The sequence below is a fragment of the Phocoena sinus genome, chromosome 11 (genome assembly GCF_008692025.1).
Source record: "Phocoena sinus isolate mPhoSin1 chromosome 11, mPhoSin1.pri, whole genome shotgun sequence".
NCBI lineage: Eukaryota > Metazoa > Chordata > Mammalia > Artiodactyla > Phocoenidae > Phocoena > Phocoena sinus.
Window position 1 is genome coordinate 36329283 of NC_045773.1, and position 27977 is coordinate 36357259.

General features: G+C 39.5%; 1 protein-coding gene across 16 annotated transcripts in view; it reads left to right on the forward strand.

Annotated features, from left to right (window-relative positions):
* The window catches only part of PBRM1 (polybromo 1), a 101530-nt gene extending 73596 nt beyond the window's left edge, over positions 1 to 27934 (forward strand). For 4 of the 16 annotated variants that reach the window (XM_032647780.1, XM_032647771.1, XM_032647772.1 and 1 more), the window contains 9 exons: positions 1183 to 1340; positions 11264 to 11447; positions 12040 to 12250; positions 12887 to 13088; positions 16404 to 16568; positions 19954 to 20109; positions 23148 to 23218; positions 23326 to 23542; positions 25507 to 25679. In XM_032647780.1, coding sequence (XP_032503671.1) covers positions 1183 to 1340; positions 11264 to 11447; positions 12040 to 12250; positions 12887 to 13088; positions 16404 to 16568; positions 19954 to 20109; positions 23148 to 23218; positions 23326 to 23542; positions 25507 to 25679 — 1537 coding nt within the window. Of the gene's footprint in view, positions 1 to 1182; positions 1341 to 11263; positions 11448 to 12039; positions 12251 to 12886; positions 13089 to 16403; positions 16569 to 19953; positions 20110 to 23147; positions 23219 to 23325; positions 23543 to 25506 lie in introns of all 16 variants that reach the window. The other 12 variants (XM_032647784.1, XM_032647782.1, XM_032647783.1 and 9 more) reach the window with 4 other exon arrangements.
* The last annotated feature ends 43 nt before the right edge of the window (positions 27935 to 27977 follow it).

Below are 27977 nucleotides of genomic sequence, written 5' to 3' on the forward strand. Positions count from 1 at the left end.
TGTTACAGGTGGAGTGAGCTGTACATGAGTTAGATGGGAGATATGAGAGCCAAGGGATATAGTGCAAATCTTGTGGGACTCAGAAACCATTGTAGGGACTTGGGCCTTTATTGAGTTAAATGAAATATCATGGATTATTTTCAGCACAAAAGTGACTTTTTTTGGGCGACACTGCGAGGCATGTGGGATCCTAGTTCCCCGACCAGGCATCGAACCCGTGCCCCCTGCAGTGGAAGCACAGAGTCTTAACCACTGGACCACCAGGGAAGTCCCCAGAAGTGACATCTGACTTAGGTCTTAGCAGGATTGCTCTGTCTACTGATTGTTAAGAATAGACTGTAAATAGTCAAAGGTGGAACAGCGAGATCTGCTAGGAGGCTATTGCAATAATCCAGGCAAGAATGATGGTGGTTCAGGCCAGTAGTCAGATCCAATTCTGTAAATTAGTCAGATCCTGTTTTGAAAGATTGAGTTAAAAGAATGTAGTGTCCAAGAGAGAGGAATCAAGGGTGACCCCTGCATTTTGGCCTGAGGAACTGGAAGGGTGGAGTTACCATTAACTGCAATGAGGATGCTGCTTCATGTCTGGAACCATGAGGCTATTGGGACAATAATAATAGCAACTTTATGGTGTGGTTGTGAGGAATGGTACAGTATCTGCACTGAACAGTCAGATGTTAATTTTTCTTTTTCCTAGGGAGATGGTCTGTGACTTTCATCAGATTCTCATGGGGTAAAGGGGTATTAAATCTTGACCTTCAAAAAGGTCATGAACCATGGCCTTAAAGGAATATGTGCCACTAATGTGATCTGACCCCAAATATTGATGTGTTTATTCAGCTCACAAATCCAATGATAGATGCTTAGCATCTCAGGAAGAAAACCTGAGAGTCAGCTTAAACTATTAAGTTGTATGCCTTAGTATTATGTTAAAAAAAAATTTTCCCCCTGAGATGAGTAGCCAAATGTTCACTTCTCTTTTTTCCAAGTATCTTCTCACATGCTTAAAGGGGAAAAAAACCAAGGAAATTGTCTTATTATCAAAACAGCCAATGAAACTCCTCTAAATAGTGCATATCATTAAGTTTTTGGTTAACAGAATTTTTGTTAGACTAAGCCTTTAGGAATGAAACCTGTAAGAACTCTATTTTAATGGAATTTCTCCATTTTTTTTCTCCCAAGAATTGAAAAGGTATGGGTCCGAGATGGAGCTGCATATTTTTACGGCCCCATCTTTATTCACCCAGAAGAGACGGAACACGAGCCCACAAAAATGTTCTACAAGAAAGAAGTGTTTCTGAGTAATCTGGAAGAAACCTGCCCCATGACATGTATTCTAGGTAGGTATTCATGCTTTCAATTGTAGGTATTCATGTTTTTAATTTTATCTTATTCATTCCACAGTTGGTTGAATAGTTCTTCTGTCCTGGGTACTCTTCTAGGTGCTAGGTATACAGCAATAAAAAAACCAAAATTTCAGCTGTCTCAGAGACTTACAGTGGGGCAGAGGCTGGGGAGTAAATAAATTAAAATTAAATATATAAAACATCAGGTAGTAATTAGGGCTATGAATGAGAAGAAAGCAGAGGAAGAGAATAGAGAATAATGTTGAGGGGAGGTCCTATTTCAGGTAATGTGGTCAGCAAAAGCCCCTCTGATAGGTGACATGAGAGTAGAGCCCTGAAGGAAGTGAGGAAGAAAACCATTGAAAACTGAGATTTTTCTCCTTTTAGGCACAGCAAACACCAAACACAAAGACCTTGAGGCAGAGTATCTGGGCATGTTTGAGTCACAATAAGAATGCCGGGTGGCTGGAGCAGCCAGGGGGTGTGGTAGGGAATGAGCCCTCTAGGTGGCTGGGCACTCGGTTATGGTAGGTCTTACAGACAGTGCAGGGATTGATCTGGAACAGATGAGAGGTCCTGTGAGGAGTCTGAGCAGAGAGGCCATGTGAGCCGACTTATAAGCATTAGAGGAATCACTGTGGCTGCAGTTTGGAGGACATGTTGTAAGAATAAGGTAGGAAGCAGGGAGAGCAATTAAAAAACTTTGATAGTCTCTGTTGGATTAACCCTAGTAGTGTTACTTTTCCCATTCCAAAAATGTGAAGGACTCTTGTTTTGGTTTCTGTTGTGTCATCCTACTGAGTGTTCACAGTGGCATTCTGCTTCTCAGATCTAGTTATATGCACCATATACTGTTATTGTTTTCAGCTGTTGTATTTATTCTGGCCCTGAATTAACTCGTTAGCTTACTTACACCAACTACTGTTTACACCTTTTGGAGTGGTTTTCCAAAAGGTTACTAGTCACAAGCTTTATATTGATTACATATGGTTATAAAGTTGAAGGAGCCACCATGCTTACGACCAAAAGGAAATTTGCAGATTAAAAAGTATTTTACACTTAGACTTTTGTCACTTTACTGTTTACCTACATTGTTTTTGGTGCTTTGAATTTTTTCAGAATTGGATATGGTAAAAATGTCTGAATGGCCAATAATTCAGTGCCTCTGGGGAGAGGCAACAAAATCTAGTGAAGTTATTAAATCTTCTTAAGTTTTTGCAGCAGAGAAAGTCTTCCTTTTAACTTTGCCCTAGAACTTTACTCCCTAGTGTAAACCTAGTCGGGAGACTCAAAGGGAACATAACAAAGGTGAGACTGAAGTCTTCTTTGGTTAGGACAACTGTATCATTGATTCTTTTTTAGTTATTTTCTTCGTGGTTACCCTGGGGATTACATCTTAAATTTATGACAGTCTGGTTTCATATTCTATACAAAAAAATTCTGTTCCTCTATAGCTCCATCCCTCCCCCTTTGTATTATTGTAAGAAATTACCTCTTTATACTTTGTGTGCCCATTATCATAGATTTATAATTATTGCTTTGTGTATTTGTCTTTAAAATCATATAGGTGAAAAAGAAGATTTACAAACCAAAAATATAATATTGTCTTTTATATTTACCTATGTAGTTACCTTTACTAGTGGTTTTTATTTCTTTGTATGACTTCAAGTTATTGTCTAATGTCCTTTCATTTCAGCCTAAAGAACTCCCTTTAGCATTTCTTGTAGGACAGGTCTGCTAGCAACAATCTCCCTCAACTTTTGTTTATCTGGATGTCTTGATTCCTCCATTTTTTGTTTTCGTTTTGTTTTTTTGTGGTACGTGGGCCTCTCACCGTTGTGGCCTCTCCCGTTGCAGAGCACAGGCTCCGGACGCGCAGGCTCAGCGGCCATGGCTCACGGGCCCAGCTGCTCCGTGGCATGTGGGATCTTCCCAGACCGGTCCATGAACCCGTGTCCCCTGCACCGGCAGGCAGACTCTCAACCACTGCGCCACCAGGGAGGCCCGATTCCTCCATTTTTGAAGGCTACTTTTGCTGGATGTAGAATCCTCCATTGGCAGTTTTTTCTTTCATGTCTTTCATCAAATTTGGGAAGTTTTTGGCCACTGTTTCTTCACATATTTTTTCTGCCCCTTTCTCTTTCTCTTCTTCTTCCAGGACTCCTATTATGCCTATGTTGGTTATGCTTAATGGTGTGCCACGGGTCTCTAAGATATTGTTCATTTTTCTGTATTCTTTTTTCTTTCTTTTCCTCAGACTTTTCATTTTAATCGACCTGTCTTCAAGTTCGTTGATTCTTCTCTGTGTTCAGATCATCTGTTGAACCCTTCTAATGAATTTTTCTTTTTTTTCCATATTTATTTATTTGTCTGTGATGGGTCTTAGTTGCAGCATGTGGGATCTTCAGTTGAGGCCTGCAGGATCCTTAGTTGCAGCATGCAGGATCTTTAGTTGTGGCATGCAAACTCTTAGTTGTGGCATGTGAACTGCTAGTTGTGGCAGGTGGGATCCAGTTCCCTGACTAGAGATGGAGCCCAGGCCCCCTGCATTGGGAGCACAGAGTCGTAGCCACTGGACCACTGGGGAAGTTCCTCTAATGAATTTTTCAATTCAGTTATTATACTTTTCAGCTTCAGAATATCTATTTAGTGTTTACATTTTCTGTCTATTGATATTCTATATTTAGTGAGACATCATTCTGGTTTCTTTTAGTTCTTTGTCCATGGTTTCCTTTAGCTCTTTGGGTGTATTGAAGGCTGTTGATTTAAATTCTTTGTCTAGTAAGTTCAGTATCTGAGCTTCCTCAGGGACAGTTTCTGTTCATTTCTTTCTAATCCTGTGAATAAGCCACACTTACTTGTCTCATGCATGCCTCATCATTTTTTTGTTGAAAACTGGATGTTGAAACTATATTTTGAATATTATGATGTGATAACTCTAGAAATCAGATTCTCCCCCCTCCTCAAGTTTTGTTGTTATTGCTTATTGTGGGTTGTCATTGCTTGTTCAGTGACTTTTCTAAGCTAAAGACTGTGTTCTTTGTGCTGTCACTGAAGTCTCTGTTCTAGCTTTGTGGTCAGCTAGTGACGTAACAGGATTTTCTTAAATGCTTGGATCCAGAAAACCCAAAAAATCCCCAGTCTTTGCAATTGCATACTGCATCTTTGTTGGAGCACACCTTTAACACTCAGCGCAAAAGTTTACAACTCTGCCTTTGCCTTTACTACCTGCTCATGCAGGTCTTGATAGTCAGCTAAAGGTGAGAGCTTAGGGCCTTCTCAGGTCTTTGCTGAGCATGCACCCTGCCCATGGCATGTGCATGGCTTTCTAGATTTTCAGGACTATGTGGAAGCTTTTCAAAACTCTTATTCCCCAAAGAATAAGAGTTGGGGTGGGTGGGGGGGATGGATGAGGTAGATTAAAATGCCACAATGCTCTCCTGCTAGCTTTCAGTCACTTTTTTCCTTAAGTAAGGATTCATTTGGTTGTTGTAAACTTTTAGCTGTTTTCCAGGATTCCAGTACTGTTGATTCTCACAGTTTTTGCTAGCTTTTAGTGTTTCTGTGAAGGAACACGTGGATTCCCCAACTGCCATTTTCACTGACATCAGTTGAAGTAATTCCTTGTTACAGTTGCCTGTTAGAATGTGTTGCATTCTGTAGTTTATAAACTGTTTTTTTTTAATCTAGGATTTCATTTATTTCAAACCATAACCCTGTGTAAAAGATGCTGATATTCTCAGAAAGGTCATGTTACTGTCCAAGAAATGGACCAGAACTGAAACTTAGGTCTTCTCGTTTATACTCCTGTACTGGTGTTTGGATTGTTGGTTGGTTTACAGCCAACTGGGACACTTTTGAGAGTGAAAGGGGGTGCCAATAATATTAGGCAGGAAAACAGGCATACAGTGAGATGTTAATCTTGAGATAAAACCCTAAAGAAAATGCATCTAGTGGTCACAAAATGGGTTTTCAGTCCAGCTTGTGGATTTCAATATCCACCCTCCCCATGGGAGAGAAGTGTTTCTTTGTTACGTTTTATATTGACTTAAGTGCAAGGAGGCAGATCTTTTTTTAAATTAATTTGTTTTTGTAGACTAATAATTTAAAGTGTTTAAACTTAAGCTTTAGAGGATTTATAATTTCATTGTGTTAAATATACACACTGTTGAATGTAAATCTCATTTTTGTCTCTCTGAAACAAAAGTTTTAAGGATAATTAGGTGTAATTTTTTCATCTTCTATGATATAGACCTAGTGGGCCTCTTTCACTTAGGAAATAGTACTGTTTTCCTAACTATTATATATATGTTCTTTGTTCAGTTTCTGTTAAGAGTTGTCCTCACTAACTTGAATGGTAATCAAATGGCCACCAAGAAGTTGCTTTTGGGAATGAACATGGCCTCACCTGGCAGAGAGTACCTTTACCCTTAGGCCACTTGAGTGATAAAATTTCCAGGAACCTCAGCTCCTCAAATATGCCAGTTCCTAATTTATTGCAAGTTCTGTTTTCTTCATAGTAGATTTTTTTTAATGATTCTTTAATTGAAAAACTATTCTTAGTAAGACAAGAAAAATAAAAAGGTTTTAAAGATTAGAAAGGAAAAATAAAATTATCAGTTTTTGCAAAGGTACAAAGAAAATCCAAGAAATGTTCAGATAAATTATTAGAATTACTGAAAATATCAACATCATCTGTATTTCTATTTACCATCACTGAGCAGTTAGAAAATCAAAATTTTTAAATATACAATTTACATTACACATTAAATATCTAGGAATAAATCTTTTAAAAGATATATAAGACTCATACATACACATGCTAAAAAAAAAAAAAAACTGTCAGGAAATTATCAAGAGAAATTAAAGAAGACCTAAATAAATGAAGTGATCTGTCATGTTTATAGCTGAAGGACTCAGTATTATAAAGATGTCAGTTCTTCCCAAATTGACGTATAGATTCATTGCAGTTCCAGTTGAAATCCAGCAGGTTTTTATAAATTTTTTATCCATTAATAAATGAAGCTTCCCAAACTCTTGTCTTTTCCCTATCTTTTGAGGGCCTGGTGGGAACCCCAAATTAGGATAGGGACAACACATCCATTCCAAGGCCACCAGTCATTTTTATTCTTTAGCTGTGAGCAGAATTTTTACCTTTTCCAAATCTCTATTTTTACTCTATGAAGTATGGAAAATACTAACTGTACCTTCTCCAAATTGAAAAGCCTTTGGATTATGTAAGTAAAGTGCTGTGTAGATCCAAGGCAGTGATAATAATTATAGCTATTTTAAGCTTGTAATATGGGGACTTCCCTGGTTCTTCAGCGGTTAAGACGCCATGCTTCTACTACAGGGGCACTGGTTTGATCCCTGGTCAGGGAACTAAGACCCTGCAAGCCACACAGTGCGGCCAAAAAAAAAAAGAGTTATAAAGTGTTTCTGACCTGTTTTTACATGTTTTGTTTGTAAATGTTTAGTAAGTTGTTAGCTATGAACACTCCTGTTAAGTTCAAGAGCAAAATACGAATGTCCTTGTCACTCATGTTTAACATTGTTCTGAAGGTATTAGCCAGTGCAGATAGAAGTAAGAAACAGACATTTCAAATAAGGAAATTAAGGAGATGAAAATTCAAGAGAATCAACCAAGAAGTCATGGCACATAATAAGAGAAGTAAGATGGTTGAATATAAAATTAATAACAAACTAATTGCCTTGAAAGATTAAATAATAGGACTTCCCTAGTGGTGCAGTGGTTAGGAATCCGCCTGCCAATGCAGGGGACACAGGTTCGAGCCCTGGTCCGGGAAAATCCCACATGCCGCAGAGCAGCTAAGCCCGTAAGACACAACTACTGAGCCCGTGAGCCACAGCTACTGAGCCCACGTGCCACAACTACTGAAACCCACGTGCCTAGAGCCCGTGCTCTTTAACAAGAGAAGCCACCGCAATGAGAAGCCCGTGCACCGCAACAAAGAGTAGCCCCTGCTTGCTGCAACTAGAGAAAGCCCGCGCGCAGCAACAAAGACCCAAGGCAGCCAAAATATTAATTAATTAATTTTTTTAAATGCACTTTAAAAAAGATTAAATAATAATAAGAATTACTTTAGGATAAATTTAACAAGGTATTGCCACAGTTGTATACAGAAAGTTTTTTAGTGCTACTTTTAATGCATTTAAAAGGGAATGCTTGGACTTCCCTGGTGACACAGTGGTTAAGAATCCGCCTGCCAATGCAGGGGACATGGGTTCGAGCCCTGGTCTGGGGAGATCCCACATGCTGCAGAGCAACTAAACCCATCCACCACAAATACTGAGCCTGTGTTCTAGAGCCCGTGAGCCACAACTACTGAAGCCTGTGCACCTAAATCCCGTGCTCCACAATAAGAGAAGCCACCACAATGAGAAGCCTGTGCACTGCAACGAAGAGTAGCCCCTGCTCACCGCAACTAGAGGAAGCCCACGAGCAGCAACAAAGACCCAACACACCCAATCAATCAATCAGTCAGTCAATCAGTCAGTCAGTGGAATGCTTGAACAAATTGCAGAGCATATACCATGTGCTTGAATAAGAATTTTCAACATAGAGATGTTCATTCTCCCTAAATTAATCTTTTTTTTTTTTTTTTTTTTTTTTTTTTTTTGCGGTACATGGGCCTCTCACTGTTGTGGCCTCTTCCACTGTGGAGCACAGGCTCCAGACGTGCAGGCCCAGTGGCCATGGCTCACGGGCCCAGCCACTCTGCGGCATGTGGGATCCTCCTGGACCCGGGCACGAACCCGTGTCCCCTGCATCGGCAGGTAGACTCTCAACCACTGCGCCACCAGGGAAGCCCTAAATTAATCTTTAATGTGAGCCCAATAGACATACCAATGGGAATTTTCTGTGAGAAAGTTGGGACTAAATAAACTGATTTTTTAACATCATGTCAAAAAAGAAACAAAAATCAGGAAAATTCTGAAAAGCATGGTGAAGGGGAGAGTGTCTATCCTTACAGATACTAAAACATTATAACACTATAATAATTTAAATTACTTATATGATATATGAATAAACATTATTTGAACAGAATAGAAACTTTAGCAGTAGACTCAAATATAATTTAATTTGTGATAAAAGTGACATCCCAGGTAAGTGGGAAAAGATGGATTTTTCTCTAAGTAATATTTGGAAATTAGGTAGCCATTTGGAAAAAGTAAAATTGTATCCATCTCTCGCATCAACTTCAAAATAAATTCCCAGATAAATCACAGGCTTAAATGAACCTAAAATGAAGTAGCAAAGATACCAAAAGAAGTGATGGGAAAGAAATTCTTACAACCTTTGACATAAAACCCAGAACTCTTACAAGAAAGATGGATAAATTCAACTATATAAAAGTTTAAAATGTTTGGCAGAAGTAAAGACAGATGACAACTTTGGGAAGATATTTGCAATGTATATCATAGAAAAAGATCAAATTTCCCTCATATATGAAGAGCTCCTATAAACAATTAGAAAAAAAGATCAACATCCAATAGGAAAATGGGCAAAGATTAAGAGAGAGCAGAGAAGTTTATCAGTGGTTCTTAAAAGAAAATACGAACTTCAGCCAGTAGAGAAATACAAATTAAAATTACCCAGATGCTGCTTTTTTTTAAATTACCTATCAAATTGTCAAAAATTCATATGTTTACTAGTTGATAAGAATACAGGGAAGTGGCATTTGCCCACTTTGTGGTGGGTTTATGAATTAGCATAACCTCTATGGAAGGTAATTTGATAATACCTATAAAAATTAAAGTGTACATACCCTTTGACCCAGGTTTTATACTATTAGAAATTTATTCCTCAAATGTATTCATCCATGTGCAAATTGATATGTGTCTTTTTTTGAGGGGGGGAGGCTGCGTAGGGTCTTTGTTGCTGAGTGCGGTCTTTCTCGAGTTGCATCGAGTGGGGGCTACTCTTCGTTGTGGTGCGCGGGCTTCTCATTGTGGTGCCTTGTCTTGTTGCGGAGCACAGGTTCTAGGCGTGTGGGCTTCAGTAGTTATGGCACGCAGAATCAGTAGTTGTGGCTTGTGGGCTCTAGAGCACAGGCTTAGTATTTGTGGCACACAGGCTTAGTTGCTCTGCAGCACGTGGGATCTTCCTGGACCAGGGCTCAAACTCGTGTCCCCTGCGTTGGCAGGCGGATTCCTAACCACTGCACCACCAGGGAAGTCCGATATATGTCTTAAATTATTTATGTCGATATTGTTTTGCTTCAGTACGAGAGCAAAAATTTGGAAACAACCTAAATATCCGTCAGTAGGGAGCTAGTTGAATAAATATATTAATACCAGCAGTGATCCTCAAGATATATTATTTTGGAGCAAAATTTAGGTGTAAAACAATATAAGTGATATGCTACCATCTGTAAGTTTGTATGTGTGGTAAAATATACGTAACATAAAGTGCAACATTTTAACCATTTTTAACTGGACAATTCACTGACATTAAATCCATCGACAGTATTGTACAACCATCACTAGAACACATCTAGAACTTTTCATCACCCCAAATAGAAACTCTGTACCCATTAAGCAATAACTACCCATTTCCGCCTCTCCCAGCCCCTGGTAAGCACTGTTTTACTTTATTTCTCTATGAATTTTGCCTATTCTGGGTACCTTTGTCCTTTTGTGTCTGACTTACATTACTTAGCATAAATTAAAAATTCTCAAGCTTCATCCATAGTGTAGCATGTATCAGAATTTTATTCCTTTTTAAGGCTGAATAGTATTTATTATATGTGTATATAACATTTTGTTTATTCATTCATCTGTTGATGGACATTTGGGTGGTTTCTACCTTTTGGCCAATTGTGTATAATGCTGCTATGAACATTGATGTATGAGTATCTGTTTGAGTCCCTGCTTTCAGTTCTTTTGGATATTTACCTAGAAGTAGAATTGCTGGATGAACTCTGTTTAACTTTTTGAGAAACTGCCAAACTGTTTTCCACAGCAGCTGTACCATTTTACATTACCACCAGTGATATACAAGGATTCCAATTTCTCCACATCTTTACCAACACTTGTTACTTTTTGGAGGTTTTGTTTGTTTGGCTTTTTTCCCTTTATAATAGCCATCCTAATGAATGTGAAGTGGTATTTCATTTCAGTTTTGATTTGTATTTCCCTAATGAGTAATGATGTGAGCATCTTTTCATGAGCTTATTGGCTATCTGTGTATCTTCTTTGGGGAAATGTCTGTTCAGATCCTTTGCCTATTTTTTGAGTTGTCTTATTATTGCTGAGTTGTAGGAGTTCTTTATATATTCTGGATATTAGATTCTTACCAGAGATATATAATTTGCAAATATATTCTGCTGTTCTATGTCTTTCCATTTTGTGTCCTTTGAAAAACAGAAGTTTTTAATTTTGATGAAGTCCAGTTTATCTTTATTTTCTTTGGTTGTTTGTGATTTTGATGTCACATTTATGAAACCATCGCCTAATAGAGGGTCACAAAGATTTACACCTATGTTTTTCTTCTAAGAGTTTTATAGTTGTAGCTCTTACATTAAGGTCTTTGATCCATTTTGAATTATTTTGTGTATATGGTATATGGTAGGCTTCTAGCTCCATGCTTTTGCGTGTGGAAATCCAGTTGTTCCATCACTACTTGTTAAAGAGACTATTCTTTCCCCATTGAATTGTCTTGGCACCCTTGTCGAAAATCAGTTACCCGTAAAAACTCAATTGTATGGGTTTATTTTAGACTTTTAATTCTATTCCATTGACCTACATATCTATTCTTACACCTGTGTATACCCTTTAAATCTTCTAACTTGAATCATGTGAATATCTTAATTCAAAAATAATACAAATTTAAAATAACTGTTAGCTATGACCACAGTTTACTCCTTTAATTTCTCTCCAATTTTCTCTTTCAGGAAAGTGTGCTGTATTGTCATTCAAGGACTTCCTCTCCTGCAGGCCAACTGAAATTCCAGAAAATGACATTCTGCTTTGTGAGAGCCGCTACAATGAAAGTGACAAGCAGATGAAGAAATTCAAGGGACTGAAGAGGTTTTCACTCTCTGCTAAAGTGGTAGATGATGAAATTTATTACTTCAGGTAAACTTGAAAAACTAAGGAAGAAAGAGCACTTCAGCTCCTAATAGTAAAACTGATATCAAAATAGCATAGTCCAGGGTGGGTTTTTTGTTTGTGTTTTTTATTAGGTCTTAAACCAGAGCAGTCGACATTTCAAATAGAAAATATTAATTCATTCAATTAAATATTAAAGGAAAATCCTCATAAAATGCTGAGATGTGATAACTGGTATAACAGTCCTCTTGGCGTAGACTTCAGTAATTGTAATATGGAGGCAGAAATCTTTGGTTCTGGTTCATAGCCTGTCTATCAAGAGGTTGCACAGTTCTGTAGACTACGAAAATTCTTTTCACTATATATTGGCAACTAGATCTCAACTTTGCACCCAGTGCTTTTGTGGGTATTCAGCAGGATCCCTTAAAAACAAGCATCTGTAAGTAGGTGTGACTATAAATATACGTTTTAATTCTTTCCCTTGCTGACTTAGAGTAGACATTGCAGATTGCAGGACGTTGCTTCTAGATATTAAGGCAGAACATTGCTTTCTGATCAATCCTGGAGTAGTGTTAGGTGATTTCATTTTATTTATTTGTTCTTATGTCACTTCTTTTAGAAAACCGACTGTTCCTCAGAAGGAGCCCTCACCTTTATTGGAAAAGAAGATCCAGTTGCTAGAAGCTAAATTTGCTGAGTTAGAAGGTGGAGATGATGATATTGAAGAGATGGGAGAAGAGGATAGTGAGGTCATTGAGCCTCCTTCTCTACCTCAACTTCAGACTCCCCTGGCCAGTGAGCTGGATCTCATGCCCTACACACCCCCACAGGTGAAGGTGACAAGTTCCTGTTACTTGTCTTATTTCCAGCTCTGGTTTGCAGCAAATTCAAACCCAAAAGGGAGGAGACATCCAACCCCTATATTATGGGAGCTTCAACCTAGAATGCTACAGGAAGGAACAGGTTTTGTTTTCTTTTTTCACGATGCCACTAATAACTTAAAATTTAATATCTATTTTTTTAAATTTCATAGACAGCTGGTTTTAGTGGCAGGTTTAGTTAGAAAGTTCTTCTTGCCTTGTATTGAAGGAAAGCCATGAGGGACTGCATCATTCTGTTACTGTATCTTTTATTGCTTATATCTTTCTAGTCTCTCTTTCTTTAGGACCTCATCTTTCGGTTAAGGTGATCCCTATTGGTATATTTTTTTCATTTAGAATTTTCTGAAGACTTCATTGTGAGGTCACTATATAGATTGCAATCATGGAATTCAGTGAAACTTTCATTTTTCTTATATGGTAAGAGACAAGGAAGAGCTGTGTTTTGAACATGAAAATGGCCAGCTATAAACTGAACATGTCTATAAAACAGTAGCTGTTGAGTCGCATGTTCCTGGCTTCCAGAAACCTTTAACAATTGACCAGATGCAAAGTTCCGATGCACTATAAGAGCTTTCTGTCTTACAGTCTACCCCAAAGTCTGCCAAAGGCAGTGCAAAGAAGGAAGGCTCCAAACGGAAAATCAACATGAGTGGCTACATCCTGTTCAGCAGTGAGATGAGAGCTGTGATTAAGGCCCAGCACCCAGACTACTCTTTTGGTGAGCTCAGCCGACTGGTGGGGACAGAATGGAGAAACCTTGAGACAGCCAAGAAAGCAGAATATGAAGGTAAATAGAGCGTAGGCACAATTGTCTGAGCTTTCTAAGCAAGGGGGTGTTTTCAGCAATGCACGTGCATAGACAGGTTGAATCTCTTGTTCTTACCACTTGCACGTGAACTTTGTGTTGGGGACTGTCTCAAATGGCTCCCATCCAGCAGTTTAAGTGTCAGCCTTGTCCTGACTGAGGAAGTGCTGTCTCTGACTTGGCCTCTGATCCTGGTGTGGTTTTTTTTTTTCCCCCAAATTTCTCAAACAAATATTTAGCTATTAAAAATTGCATGATTTTTTTTCTTTCATTAAGTCCTGTAAGCACACATGTGTTGAGCTGGGGAATGATTATACAAGGATGTTAAATATAATTTTGGTTAAAATTCATCTGAAATGGGGCTTTCAAAATCAGTGATCTTCTGTTACGGCTCTCGATAAGCCATATGTATAAACTCCAGGCTGAGGCTTGGCTGAAGCGCTTGGTTTCCTAGGCCAGTCCTGGCCTGTGCTGCATTCATAGCTACTTTTAAGGTACTTGGGTTCTCTTTGATAAAGCTCAACTGCCTTCATTTTCCTTTTACTGTATAATTAAATCATTTGGGGCTATGAGCTATCATTCAAGGATTTGGTGGTTCTTAGCCATTAAGGACAAATACTTAAGAGAGGTTTTTGGTTTTTTAATATCAGGCATGACTTTAATAAAGAAATGAGTAATAAACATTAGACTAGGCAGGACTGTTGCCGTTAGAGCTGTATTTTTTTTTCATTTGGAATTGTATATAATGCTTCATTTTGCCAGTTTAAAGCCCTCTCTTGATTGACCATAGTGATCACCATTACTCTTCTTGGCCAGGTCCAAATCCAGCAAGCATAAACAAATTAATTATCAAGGCTGCCTCCTTTATTACAGTTTATGGAGTTTCCAAAGAAACTCCTTTTTTAAAAAAATAGTTTACTCCTTTCATTTATTACAGTTGATTTATTATTATAAAATTATCTGACAGGCTTCCCCAAGGATCTTCTGCAGAACCCTAGTCCTACAAGATGTTCATTCAGAAAACATTTGTGGCAAAACCAGTTTGAGAAGCACTCCAAAAACTTTCTCTCTTAGAAACTTAACAGTGCATATTGCCATATGAAAGTCTTTAAACCTGTAGTAAATAACCTACTTTTTTCACCTGGCATTTTCTGAAACTTGATCAGGTATTCATGTAATATCAGCTAATATCCTGAAGAACTAATATTTGACAGAATATTCTTTGAGAAACCATAGTCAGTTCTGTAAGAACCTAGAACTTTGGAGAGCTTTGGTATTTCTAACCTTAGTGGAAGTTAAGACCAGATATATCACTCAGTTGGAGAAGTGTTAAAAATGAAGCTCACATGGCTGTAAAGCCTGGTCCAGGACAAATGAAGCCAGTACTGCATGGCTGGTTATTCAGAGTGTGAACAAGAGCGAGAAATGTGTCTGGAGATGATGTAAAAGTAAAAATGCTGGAGCAGAACTGAAGAGAAGGAGAAATGGTGGCTTCTGGGAAATTCTTCCAAATTCAAAGGGAGATCTGAAATTTCAGTGAGAACTTAGTGAGAGGAGCTATATGACTCAGCAGTGTCTGCCTGAGACACAAAATCTGAACTTTTGGTGTCCAGGCCCATTGAATTCAAAACCCAAAGTTTGGAGGTTGGCTGACTTCATTTAATAATTCTCTTTTCTAAGACAGCCCAAAAAGAACCAACAGGTAGCCAGTCCAATTCCATCCACAGCCCTGAAATTTTCTTTTTTCAACTTCATTTTTTTGCTCTCCCATTTTACTGTGTCATTTGTGTAATGAAAATATGAGAACTTAATGTGGGGGTCTAGGTCATCAGTGTTTTTTTTACTGCTAGTTCAAGGAAATAGGTTGTTAAAATGGCCTTTGTCCCTCACGCTCATTGTACAGAGGATCTGTAAACTGGGACAGTGTAGTGAGTGATGACAAGTCTCTGCAGGTAACACTGTCGCAGCCGAGGAAGCTTTGACTTGGTTGACTTTCACATTATCACACAAAGGAGGACTGGAGCCGTTGCTTCTCGAAGCTCTTTAAAGCCATGTGACCTAAGCTGTTTTCCCCTTCCTTAGATCAGCCAGCAGTAGCCTTTTGAATTCCTTGTTGGAGGGTTAATGTGTGGCAGTTGGGAGTTTGATACCAGGAATCAGAGCCGCAGGTTGCTGGTTCTCTCTATATCCTTGGACAAGTCACTACCTGTCTCCAGTCTCAGTTTGCCCATGTGAAGAGTGGAGAGGAGTTCCTATTTATGAATGGTGAAGCAAAATAAACCCTGTATTGTGGGAGCTTTGGGAATGCACATTTCTAGAGTTCTCTAGTAAGGGTCCAGCCTGCTAGCTCCCAAAAAGACTGGGAATGTGATTGTTGGGGCCACTGGCTATGGAGAAGCAGAAAGAGTAGCTCATAGGAGTGAGCGGTGTAGCAGGGATGTTCCACAGCCCAGAACTGGCACAAGCTAATGCTCCTCTTGCATTTTGGATGAAATAAGTATGAATTCTGGAACTTTTGCTGATTTAGTATGATTTATGGTCAGTATTGAACTCAGCTTCAGGAAACCTGGTTCTGTCAGTACATTCTCCATTGCTTCATATGTGTATATATATTATTCCCTGCTTCTGATGACTGTAGCCTGGAGTATCATGCATTTTTTTCCCTTGGGGTTTATTAAACATGACCTCTTTGCTTCATTAGAATGTACAAATTAGCGTTTATTTTCCCTAAAACCTTGTGGAGGAGGCAGTAAGCTACTTTTCCCTTACAGAGTTAATTTTCTTCAGCTGCTAAACCTCATGACACTAATGACAAGAGTCCTCAAATCTTAGTAAAATTGGGTGCCAGGAATCAGGAAAATATAGTAAGTAACAGTTGTGCCAAAAATTACAATGGGCCATGGAATTGCTTCATGTTGAAATTATAAATAATTTGTAATGCTATTAATACTAGAATAATGGTAGCGCTTCTCATCTTCAGGGTGCCTTGTGAGATTAACCACGTTGGTTATGCTGGTGACGTTTTTAAATAAAATCTGTGCTTTCTGAATGTGTGTTGCAGTCTTAACATTCTTGAAATCTTTGCAGACCAGTTCTCAAGATGGGATAGGAAAGCTGGACTCTAGGTTACCAAGTGAAATCGGCCTGACTCCTCCTGTGTTGAGACTAGTCATCTACTGTTCCTTCCATTGAGACAGAACTGTTGCCTGTGTTTTTACTAGTCCTGTTGAATGCAATGGATGGTATTTTGAATTCCTGGGTTAAAAACAGAATTGAAAATCTGAAATGCCTTTACAGAGCGGGCAGCTAAAGTTGCTGAGCAGCAGGAGAGAGAGCGAGCAGCACAGCAACAGCAGCCGAGTGCTTCTCCCCGAGCAGGCACCCCTGTGGGGGCTCTCATGGGGGTGGTGCCACCACCAACACCAATGGGGATGCTCAATCAGCAGTTGACACCTGTTGCAGGTAAAAACAGGAGCTAAGACCATTTTTTTCCACTTTAAGAAATTCCTTCATTTTTTTTTTTCCTCCAACAAGGAGTAAGCCACAGTCTCTAGGCTTTTCTCATGACAGATTCAAAGTTTGAAGTCATCCATGTTGTCCTTATATCGCCTTTCCCTTATGGGCAATGCCTCCCCTCTACCCCAGAAATGGGCCCTGGGCCCAATCCTGGGAATTGGTAGGGAGCAGCTCTTCCCTGGCTGTGGGCATGGTCTGGCGATATTCTCCACCGCAGACTGCTCTTGATAGAGTTCTACAGCAGAAAATATAAACAGACCCTGAATTCTGTTCTGGAGGGACTCCCAAGAGAAAACACAAAACTAGTCTTTAGGTGGTGATGATTTTCCCATCTCATTCCAGTATTCAGTTTGCCTTGTTCTGCTGCAGCCATCCTTAAAAGACTGACCATTTAAAAGGATTTTTGACAATGAATTGTAAATCCTTTCTTGGTCACCAATGTGCATGACTGCTAAGTAGAATACAAAGTCCTTAATCAATTCATTGTGCCCACTCTGTAATGCTTTTCTATTTAATTACATTAAACTGCATTTTCTGTTAGTATCCCAGTCACATATTTTTAAAAAAAGAAAAGAAAAGATGAATGTGGTTTGCTTGTGTGTGTTGTCTCTGGTTCTGGTAGCCATAGCAAATTTGGCTATTCTTGAATATTCTTGTCTGACGTGTCTCCAATGAGAAACCTGCAGACCACTTCTCGGGTCCCTCCTTCGTGATCTTTCTAAGCCTGGTGAGGTCCATTCAAGCTGTGTTTCTTCTTAAGCAAGCAGTCTGACCTCTTTTTTCAGGGAGTCCAAGATAGTGTTGCTCAAGACAGGCTCATTGGGATGCTGTTTTTGTTTTCACTTTTTTTTTTTTTTTTTTTTGCTTTTTAAGGCAGAGTAGCATAAGATAACTTTTCCATTGTTGCTCCTACCTTTTGTGATGGCAAGTTCTCAAATGCACTATCGCTGAACTCAGCAGTTGCACTCGCCAAAGCACATCTGAATCATGGCTTTCAGTACTTTCAGTGTAACTGATGTTGATCTAACAAATCTCATAATCGCCTGCTCTATTCCATGGCCCATTTTGGTTAATGGGGTGCCAGAGGTTTTTAGAAATCAGACCTTGAACATGGGGACTTTGAAAGTTAGAATTCCCTCATTGACATTCTCTTTTGTTCTATTTGATGTGTGATATTATAGCACTGTGCCCTTGACTAAAAAGCCCAGGGACACATTAACAAAACCAATTCAAACAGCTAAAAACATTGAAAAACAGCAGCTGCAGCATTTTAGCTCCCTGTTGGGGAATAACATCACAGAGCTCTGATGGGTGAGGAGGGTGGCCCCCTTCCAGAAAGCCCCTGCTCCATTATTAAACCTTTTGCTGCCCAGTCTTCTGGGCTGTGGGAGTGCAGGGCAAGCATTCTCTACAGTAAGCAGTCTTTGGTCCACAGTGGGGACTTTGCAGCTTAAGAGAGTGATTTCTTATGGGTTTACAGGTTTGCATAGGGCCTAAGTCTTAGCCTTGTTGCTGTCTGAGACCAGCTTTGCTTACAAGCATTGAAGCTCATTTGAACACATGTGACTGGGATAATAAATGCCAAAGTACAGTTTAATGAAGACAAGTGTCATGTCTTTCAATTCTTAGTAATTTCTTCAACCACAGCCCATGAAGGCTGCGTTCAGATGGGCTTTTGTAATTGAAAGCAAAGCCTCCTAACGTTCTTGAATTCCCACCTACTTATCCCTAAAAGCTCTGTCTGGTGGTATGGTTAAAAGACAGTTTGGTAGCATTGGATCTCCTCATGTTTAAGATGGTGGTGTCTGTTCAAAAGTAGTTTTTATCTCTGAACTCTCATTTTAAGAAAATGAAACTGATAATCCTATTTTATGTACAGAGGTGATTATTATTTAAAATTTGTTTTATTGGTTTGTGTAATTGTAAGTTTCTTAGTCAGTTTAGATATGATCGATGAGGCAAGCTGAATCAATCTCAGAACTTGCAGTAATTTTATAGCTTCAAAAGACTAAACTTTATAAATAAATACCTTTCAAACAATTCTTCAGGGAAAATCAAAGAGTAAAATTCTTAGAACCGGGAGTCTTGCACTGTTTCCAGAACCCCTCTACAAAAAGTATAATATAAAAATGAGGTTTTGCACCAATTCCTCAACCCCTCCCTTTGTGCAAGAAGCTGTGTCCAAAGGTGATTGCATTTCGTGGGGAGCCTTGTGTTTTGTTCATTGTGATCATTTCAAATCCCAGAAAAATCAAGTTGTTTTCCTTGCTTAAAAAAATGTCATATGGCTTTAAAGTTCTTTTGATAGGTGAGTCTTTGACATTCTGAAATTATCTTCTTCCTTTCACTCTTTTTGCCAAAAATACTTGTTTTTTGAAATTCTTCCCTAGCCAGCAGGAAGTATTTTGTGTTGTGAAGATGCACTTTGAAAATAAAGGAATAAAAACCTCTGTTCACAGAAATTCTCTACCTCATTTAAAATGTTCCCTGTTAACTGAAGGTCTTTGTGAGGACATTTGTGTGCTTGGGGACAATGATGACAATTGGCCTTTTCTCATGTCAACAGAGCCTGATTCTCCAGCCATTCCTCCTAAGATCTGCGTGCAGGCTACTGAGTGACCTGGGCTTAGGTTGGCTGGTGGCCGGGGTGGGGGTGGGGAGTTAGGTTTTATCTTTATTTTATCATGTTTTGAGATCTAAAGATGAAACATCATTCATTGTGATGACTCTTAGCTGTTCCCCATCTCAAGCTCAAGCATGATCCATTCTTACCAGCAGTGGTGGGGCTAAAAGGGAGGAGGAATGGACATAGAAGTCTTGAAAAAGTCTTGCCGCCTCCCCCATGCTGGAGAACCATGCTTTGTGATCAGGGCTGTGCGCCTCATTTTCCTCCATTCCAGTTTCCCCTCATGTGTACCCTGTGATAGGCATATGAGTGTGGGCATAGTGGAATGATGGGGTTTATACTCTTCAGTAGAATCGCAGTAGGCAGAACGGGTCTCTGAACACCTTGCAATAATCATGACCTTGGGAAGGCTGTTACTGGAACTCCTCTTTATTATTATTTAACTGAAAACATGCAGCGTATTTATCACAGGGAAAATAACTACAAATAATAATGTACTAAGTACTAATTCATCCAGAAATGTATTTCATATTTGTAACTTTATATTTTGTTCATTATTGCAACAAAATAATTGCACTAATTGCCGTTATATCATGCAGTACTAAGGGTGCTTTATTCATTGGTAGTGCATGGGGGGGAGTTGTTATTACTTACTTCATGTTGCATGTTAATGATGCATGTCTGAAATTTGTTGTGTCCTTCAAGGCATGATGGGTGGCTATCCGCCAGGCCTTCCACCTTTGCAGGGCCCAGTTGATGGCCTTGTTAGCATGGGCAGCATGCAGCCACTTCACCCCGGGGGGCCTCCACCCCACCATCTTCCGCCAGGTGTGCCCGGCCTCCCGGGCATACCACCACCGGGTAAGAACTTCATCCTCATTCACTCATTAATCTCATCTTCATATTCTCTTTTTCCTCCTTCAGCCATTTGTTCCAGGAGGTACCTGCTGCCCATGTGGGCAGGCCTTCCCTCACTGAGAATCCCAGGGATGTCAGCAGTAGGACCTGTCCTGTGTATTGAGCAGGTGGCTCAGCACCTGTGCCCTTGAGCACCTGGCTGCCTAGCAGCAGCACAGGACACATGACAGAAACTAGACTTAGCAGATCAAGGGGCAGGAGGCATACTCTAAAATCACTCAAACAATTTGACACGTGCTCAGAAAGCCAAACACAGCCTAGGAGGTCATGCTCTGCTCTCTTTATCAGTGAATGAAGTTTCCCAAATTGCCAGTTGATATAAAAAGCACTTTTTGCTCCTGAGTACATTTCTTCTTCTGGTTCAATTCTTATCTCAAAGGGTCTTCTGTGTAGAATCCCTGCTCCATCTTTTGCTTTTCAAGCAGCCCCTCCCCTCTAAGGGAATTACAGAGTCGCTAATGTAGAACTCTTTAGAAATCCTTCAGTCAGTCCTTCTAGGAACAGAAAGGAGGGAGAGAACGAATTTGTCCTGGATGAGTTTTCTATTTCTGAGTCCCCGAAGAAGGATGACATAACATTTAAAGAACAGCATAGCCCACCTTGCTACCTGGAGACACTGGTTTGTCTGTCAACAGAAGTTCAGAAGTTATATAGAAACATATAAGTGGAGCCCAGAAATAGGTACAGTTTTCCTTTACAATTAATTAGCAAATTTGAAAGATTATTATGAAAGGAAAATCACAAGTTCCCATATTAATTGCCATCATATGCAAAAAAACTGACCCTTAGGTATCTATTTGGAGGGAATGTGACCTTAAGATGACTTGGAATAGTATTTGATCCATTATCCAAAATATTAGCTAAAGGCCTGGCCCAGATGACAAAATGTAGAAACCCTTAGATTTGCTTACAACAGCATTGGATCTACCGATCCCGTGGCTATAAAGAGTTCCAAACAAAGCTTCAGAGGGTGTGCCCAGCAGTATGTAGGGTGAGCTAACCTGGTGGCTTGGCCTAGAGCCTTCAGTAACACGCTTTGTGATGTGAGTGTTGCTTAGAGAATGGCCATAACTCCACAGAAGTATTTGATCTAGACACACCCAGAGGAGGAAATGTTCGTGGGTGTGGGTGCTTCATTATGGAAGTGGTGGACCATGTGTGAGTTGCTCTTGGAGCAGGTGTCAGTCATAAAATGGGTGTGTTCCTGTGGCAGGTGGAGTTGTCCTTAATTCTGTGCCCTCTCCCCTTGGCAAGAGTATCTAACTGAGCAGTGAGACTAAGCTGGACTTAACTCCCAGGTGCATGTGCTACTCAGCAGGAGTCACACCGAAGGCCAGTACCCTCTAGGTAGCTGGTCTTCTGGGGGGTATTGGGGGGTAGATGTCTCCCTTTGCCCCTTTTTCAGATTCTAAATGCATTTGAAGAAAGCACAACACACCTGATGATAAGGAGACAGGGAAGAACCCCTCTTAGTATCTACACACGCACGTCTGATCAGGCTTTGAGAAGAGGGAGATTCAGTGAGCTCCTCTGGTGACTCAGCCTGCATTCTCACCAGCTGCCCCCTGGCATGGCATTTGTAAACAGAGGGCACATAGGGGGTTGGTTGCTGATTTTTTTGTGCTGCCCTGCAGAGATTGATACAGGCAGCTCAGGGAGGCCCACTGTGTTGTGAAATCTAAGGTGGGTGAGTGTCCTAGGGGGACAGGGGTTAATAATATGTTGCTGGAGCAGCAACTTACCCACTGCAACCTCTTCACTCACTCACAAATAATCACTAAGATCCTATTCTTGTAATTCAGGTACCCTTCTGGGTTCTTGGAATATAAAAATCCCTGCTTTGTAAACAGAAAGCTTGTTTTCACTTAGTGTGTTCTCTCTTACAAACGTCTAATACTTCTTGGAAGTGGTATTTAGCAATTCTGAACCTTAGAATAGTGGGTTGGTTCTGCCTGGTTAAAATACCAACATTTTGAATCCAGAGAAACTATAGAATATGAAGTTAGCTCCTGTTGATCCTTCTGTGCAGCCAGCTGGACTTGTTTAAGGTTTAAGCAGTAGCTCACCAGGGTTTTGATTGTAGTTTGTTAGTTTTTAATGAACTGGGTCCCTTACCTATTGCTCTGTTTTATGAGACTAGGAAATGGACGGTCCTGAGATTAAAATAGCCCCAGACGCTAAATTTAAGACATCATGTTATTATCAACTAGGACCTATGAGACAGAACTTGCTTGTGTGACAGAAATTGCTTGTGACGAGTCACCAAGGGAAGTTTATACAAAGTCCAAATATAGTAGGACCATGGAATCTTTCTCTTTCCCTTTGTCATTTTGCATTTGAAGTGATAGCACCAAGGCTGCTCTGTTTCCAGATGATTCCTTTTCAAAGTGCTGGTCTATCAAATGGCAGTGTCCCCTCTCTGCCAACATTAGTGACTCCCGTTAGAACCAGAGGTGCTGGTGGCCTGTGAGAGGACAGCAAGAATGTGCCTCCAGCCTCCACAAAGGTCACTTAATGTGCACTTGCACAAACCTCTTCCCTTATGTCCCTGCTGTCCTAACACACTGCATACAGCTGAGCCTGGTTGCAATGCCATTACTGCTGAAATTAAACACGGGCTTCAGTTGCAGGAAACTGTTGTCAAAAGAAAAATACCTTGAAAATATAGTTGTATTCTGACTGTAGCTTACCTAGGGAAATACTAGAATTTTATGCAGGGTTCAAATTATTTCTAAGCCATGAATAATTAATGTACATCAGACAAATTGTCCTAGCTTTGTATTTAAAGTACCTAAAAAACAAAAGAACATGCATTTTCTATATGAATGCTACATCCTGTTTTGGGTGCTTAGGGTTCCTATCCACAAAGACTCAGGGCAGAGATCATAGGCTTGCATTATAAATGGCCTTTCTTATCAGACAGTAGTTTTCAGTCTTCTCAACCCAGAGCCTCTAATTGTGCCTGTAATTCTGAATTATAGGTGTGATGAACCAAGGAGTGGCCCCTATGGTAGGGACTCCAGCACCAGTTGGAAGTCCATATGGACAGCAGGTGAGCCTCCAAGTTGGATCTTCTAGGACTCAACAGAATTCAAGTTACCCTCTTTCTCAGAGCATGGACTATTTTTTTTCCCTCACCATGTGTCTGTGCTCTTTCAGGTAGGTGTTTTGGGGCCTCCAGGGCAGCAGGCACCACCTCCATATCCTGGCCCACATCCACCCGGCCCCCCTGTCATACAGCAGCCAACAACACCCATGTTTGTGGCTCCCCCACCGAAGACTCAACGGCTTCTCCACTCAGAGGCCTACCTAAAATATATTGAAGGACTCAGTGCTGAGTCCAACAGCATTAGCAAGTGGGACCAGACCCTAGCAGGTAAGGAGAGTCCTCAAGAAGCCTTTTCGAAATCCATGCTTTATCAAAGTCCTCTCGCTGCTATGGACCTATTATATCAGGATAAATATCCATGATTCTTATACAGGCATACCTTGTTTTATTGCACTTTGCTTTGTTACTCTTCTCAGATACTGCATTTTTTACAAATTGAAGGTTTGTGGCAATGTGTCAAGCAGGTCTTTTGACACCGTTTTTACAGTAGTATGTGCTCACTTCGTTTTTCTGTGTCACATTTTGGTAATTTTCACAATATTTCCAACTTTTTCATTATTATATTTGTTTCAGTGATCTGTGATCAACAATCTTTGATATTACCATTATAAAAAGATTACGACTTGCTGAGGGTTCAGATGATGGTTAATATTTTTTTAGCAGTGTAGTCTTTTTTAATTAAGGTATGTACATTGTTGTTTTAGACATGATGCTATATTGCATACTTAATAGACTACAGTATAGTGTAAACGTAACCAAAAAATTCATGCAACTCACTTTATTGTGGTGATTTGGAACCAAACCTGAGGTATGCCTTTATAAGCAAAATAAATTGTATACTTATTAGAAGGGTTTGGAGCTTCTTTGCATATTGACGTTACATACTGAAAATGGTTTTTTGCTGAGTTTCAAAGCTTAGTTTTGTCAGAAATATTTATGCCATCTTCTTAAGTATATTCTGAATTTTTTCAGTTATTTTTCAGGCATTTGGGGATAGCACAGATGGATTTGGGTAAATTAAAAATTATTTCAGGGCTTCCCTGGTGGCGCAGTGGTTGAGAGTCCACCTGCCATTACAGGGGACACGGGTTCATGCCCCGATCTGGGAAGATCCCACATGCCGCGGAGCGGCTGGGCCCATGAGCCATGACCGCTGGGACTGCGCGTCCGGAGCCTGTGCTCCGCAACGGGAGAGGCCACAGCAGTGTGAGGCCCGCGTACTGCCAAAAAAAAAAAATTATTTCACCTCAATTTTTAAAAAAAAAAAAATATTGGAAGACATGTTTCTATTAACCTATCACGTTTTTTCATTTAGTTCAGCAGGCTCAGCATATTTTCAGTACTTACTAAAATAACTTGCCTAGTTTCTGGAAAGAACTTTGGAAGTTTCTGTTCATTTTTCATTTCTAAGCCAAATTTGATCATTTGATTGCTTTAAGAGTAGTAGGTGGTTTTCCCTTTCTTCATATTTACCTTTTTAGGAATTTTTTGTTAATATTGGAGTAACTATAAAATATTAATGATCAGATCTTTTAGGTGTTTGTACAACTTTTATATTCCCATTCTAGTAATTATGTTATCTTGTGCAGCTGTTTTGTGAAGTAATTGTTAGAAATTAGATAATTTCTAGGACTTCACTGGTGGCACACTAGTTAAGAATCCGCCTGCCAATGCAGGAGACACGGGTTCGAGCGCTGATCTGGGAAGATCCCACATGCTGCGGAGCAGCTAAGCCCGTGCACCACAACTACTGAGCCTGTGCTCCAGAGCCCGTGAGCCACAACTACTGAGCCCGCGAGCCACAACTACTGAAGCCTATGTGCCTAGAGCCCATGCTCCACAACAAGAGAAGCCACCACAATGAGAAGCGCGCGCACCGCAACGAAGAGTAGCCCCCACTCACCGCAACTAGAGAAAGTCCGCACACAGCAACAAAGACCCAAGGCAGCCAAAAATAAATAAATTAATTAATTAATTTTAAAAAAAGACATTAGATAATTTATAAACTGCAAAGTGTAAAACGAGACATCCTTGTCTAGGTAGTCTCATACCTAAGTAAAATAGTTTTCTAAAAACCAAGATGCCTAATAAAACAATGTAAGAAATTTGCTTGGAAGTATTCTGCAGAGTTACAATTCATAATATTCAATAAATAATAAATGTTTCATGTTTTAATCTGTCAGACCTTAGGACTGATATTTGTATTTCTCTGTCTGCACTTTAATTTTCAGCCCGAAGACGCGATGTCCATTTGTCAAAAGAACAGGAGAGCCGACTCCCCTCTCACTGGCTGAAAAGTAAAGGGGCCCACACCACCATGGCAGACGCCCTCTGGCGCCTTCGGGATCTGATGCTCCGAGACACCCTTAATATTCGCCAAGCATACAATCTAGAAAACCTTTAATCACATCAATTACGATTCTTTTATAGAAGCATAAAGAGTTTTGTGGAACAGTAGCCATTTTAGTTACTGGGGGTGGGGGGAGGAACAAAGGATGATCATTTTTATTGCATTTTATTGTACATCACAAGGCCATTTTTATATAAGGACACTTTTAATAAGCTATTTCAATTTGTTTTTGTTATATTAAGTTGACTTTATCAAATACACAAAGATTTTTTTTTGCATATGTTTCCTTCGTTTAAAACCAGTTTCATAATTGGTTGTATTTAGACTTGGAGTTTTATCTTTTTACTTGTTGCCATAGAGCTGAAACCATCAAAGGTTTTTTGTCTTGGCTTGGGGTTTCTGTTTCTTGTTTTTTTTGGTTGGTTTCTTGTTTTTGTTTTTTTTAAATAACAAACAAAATGAAAAAAAACACACACAAGAGTTTACAGATTAGTTTAAGTTGTCAATGAAATGTGAAGTTGGCCCTAGTTTACATCTTAGAGAGGGGAGTGTACTTGTGTCTGTTTCACGTGCCTAAATATCTTATGCCACTATTGCAAGAACTGTTTCTTCCAGGTAGAGTGAAAGGTTGTTAGTTGGATTGTAGATGGTTGGCAGACATGGCACATTTGCTCTAGTAACTCAGAAATCTGAAGTCAGCACTGTGCACTCTTCTGCAGCTAATGCAGCTCCCGGACGCCTGGAGGGAGAAAGCACTTTTTCTTGTGCTGAGTTAGACATCTATGGTGTCAGTTATTTTTGCAGAACATGTGCACAACCCTGAATTATATTTAGTCTTGGCAGGTAAGTTTAAGGGTACTTTTGATCTTTTTGTAATGAATTCACAATTTATGCCTATACATGTTAGGTGATTTAAAACTTTAAATCTCTACATTGCAAATTATTGAAGTTCATCTTGAAGAAAGTATTGAGGTGTGCTGGAGGTGATTTATTTTTAAACATAACACCTAACCTAACTTAGGGAAGGGAGTGCATTAACCAGATATGGGCTGTGTCAGAAGCATAATTGTAAAAGGCTGGATTGCCTGCATATGCAAGTATGTTTTAGTATTCTTTATTTCCTCATCAGATCTGGCTTTTTTTTTTCTTTTTCTCCTAAGTTTCAGGGTTGTAATTCTCAACCAGAAATTTAAGACTTTATAAAATAATTTTAAAATTCAGCTTGTGCTTTTGAATTTCAGGAGAAGGAAATCATAATTTAAGAAAATGCTCACTAAAAAGACCATTACAGATCCCAAACACTTAGGTTTGATGACCCTGTCTCTCTTATATGACTCTGGAAAAAAACATTTGGAGGCAGTATATAATGCTCAGACAAGTGGAAAGCATCAAACATGGTACAGTATTTCACTCAGCGTTTTTGAAACTTGCTTTATTGTAACAAGGTGGTTGCCATTGTGGTAGAGCTTCCACTGCTGTTTGTAAATTGAGAGTGACTCTCAGAGGATACTTTTTTCTTTTAATCTGGTATGAGTCAATACCTGGATATTTAATTACCATTCTTACTAAATCATGGGGACAGAAGAGTTTAGAATGGAAAAAAGTCTCTTGTATCTAGATACTTTAATTACAGGAGGTCCTTATAACTTAATTGCCTATAAGTCAACCACTGGATCTCAATTTGCATCAAGTATTTTAAACAGTTCTGAATTTTAAAAAATGTTTTGCAGTACTATGTCAGTACCTTATTGTTAAACTGAATCAGATAAAGAAATCTTCAGTTCTTGGTTATTTGGGCCATTGAATCATCATGGACTGTATAATACAATCAGATTATTTTATTTCTAGACATCCTTGAATTACACCAAAGAACCTGAAATTTAATTTTGGTTAAGTTATTTATTTATTTCATGCACCCGTCTTATTTCCCTTTTTAAGGTCTGGAAGAGACTTCTTTGGGAAGACTCTAAAAACTCTTCACTGTGGTCTATGTGGGGCATTAGAAGCCAGAGCACTCCTCCTCCAGGCTCCTTCTCAGTGTCTGGAGGTGCTGTAGGAACCATAGATCCAGCTAGGGGCTTCCCTAAGGCAGTGCAGAGCCGGGCCAGGGGGCCATTAGGCAGGCCCTAATTACCTTTAAAAAAAAAAAAAAAAGCTCTATGTATTTATTTTAGAATCATGTCTTTCTGTATATTAACTTGGAGAATGTCAATTAATATTTTAGGATATAAGATTTGAGGTCAGCCATCTTCCAAAAAAGAAAAGAAAAAAAAAAAAAAAAAAAAAAGCCCTGACTTTAAAAGGTACATGTGAACTATACATCTTTTTTTTCCATGAGTTTTAGGAACTGTA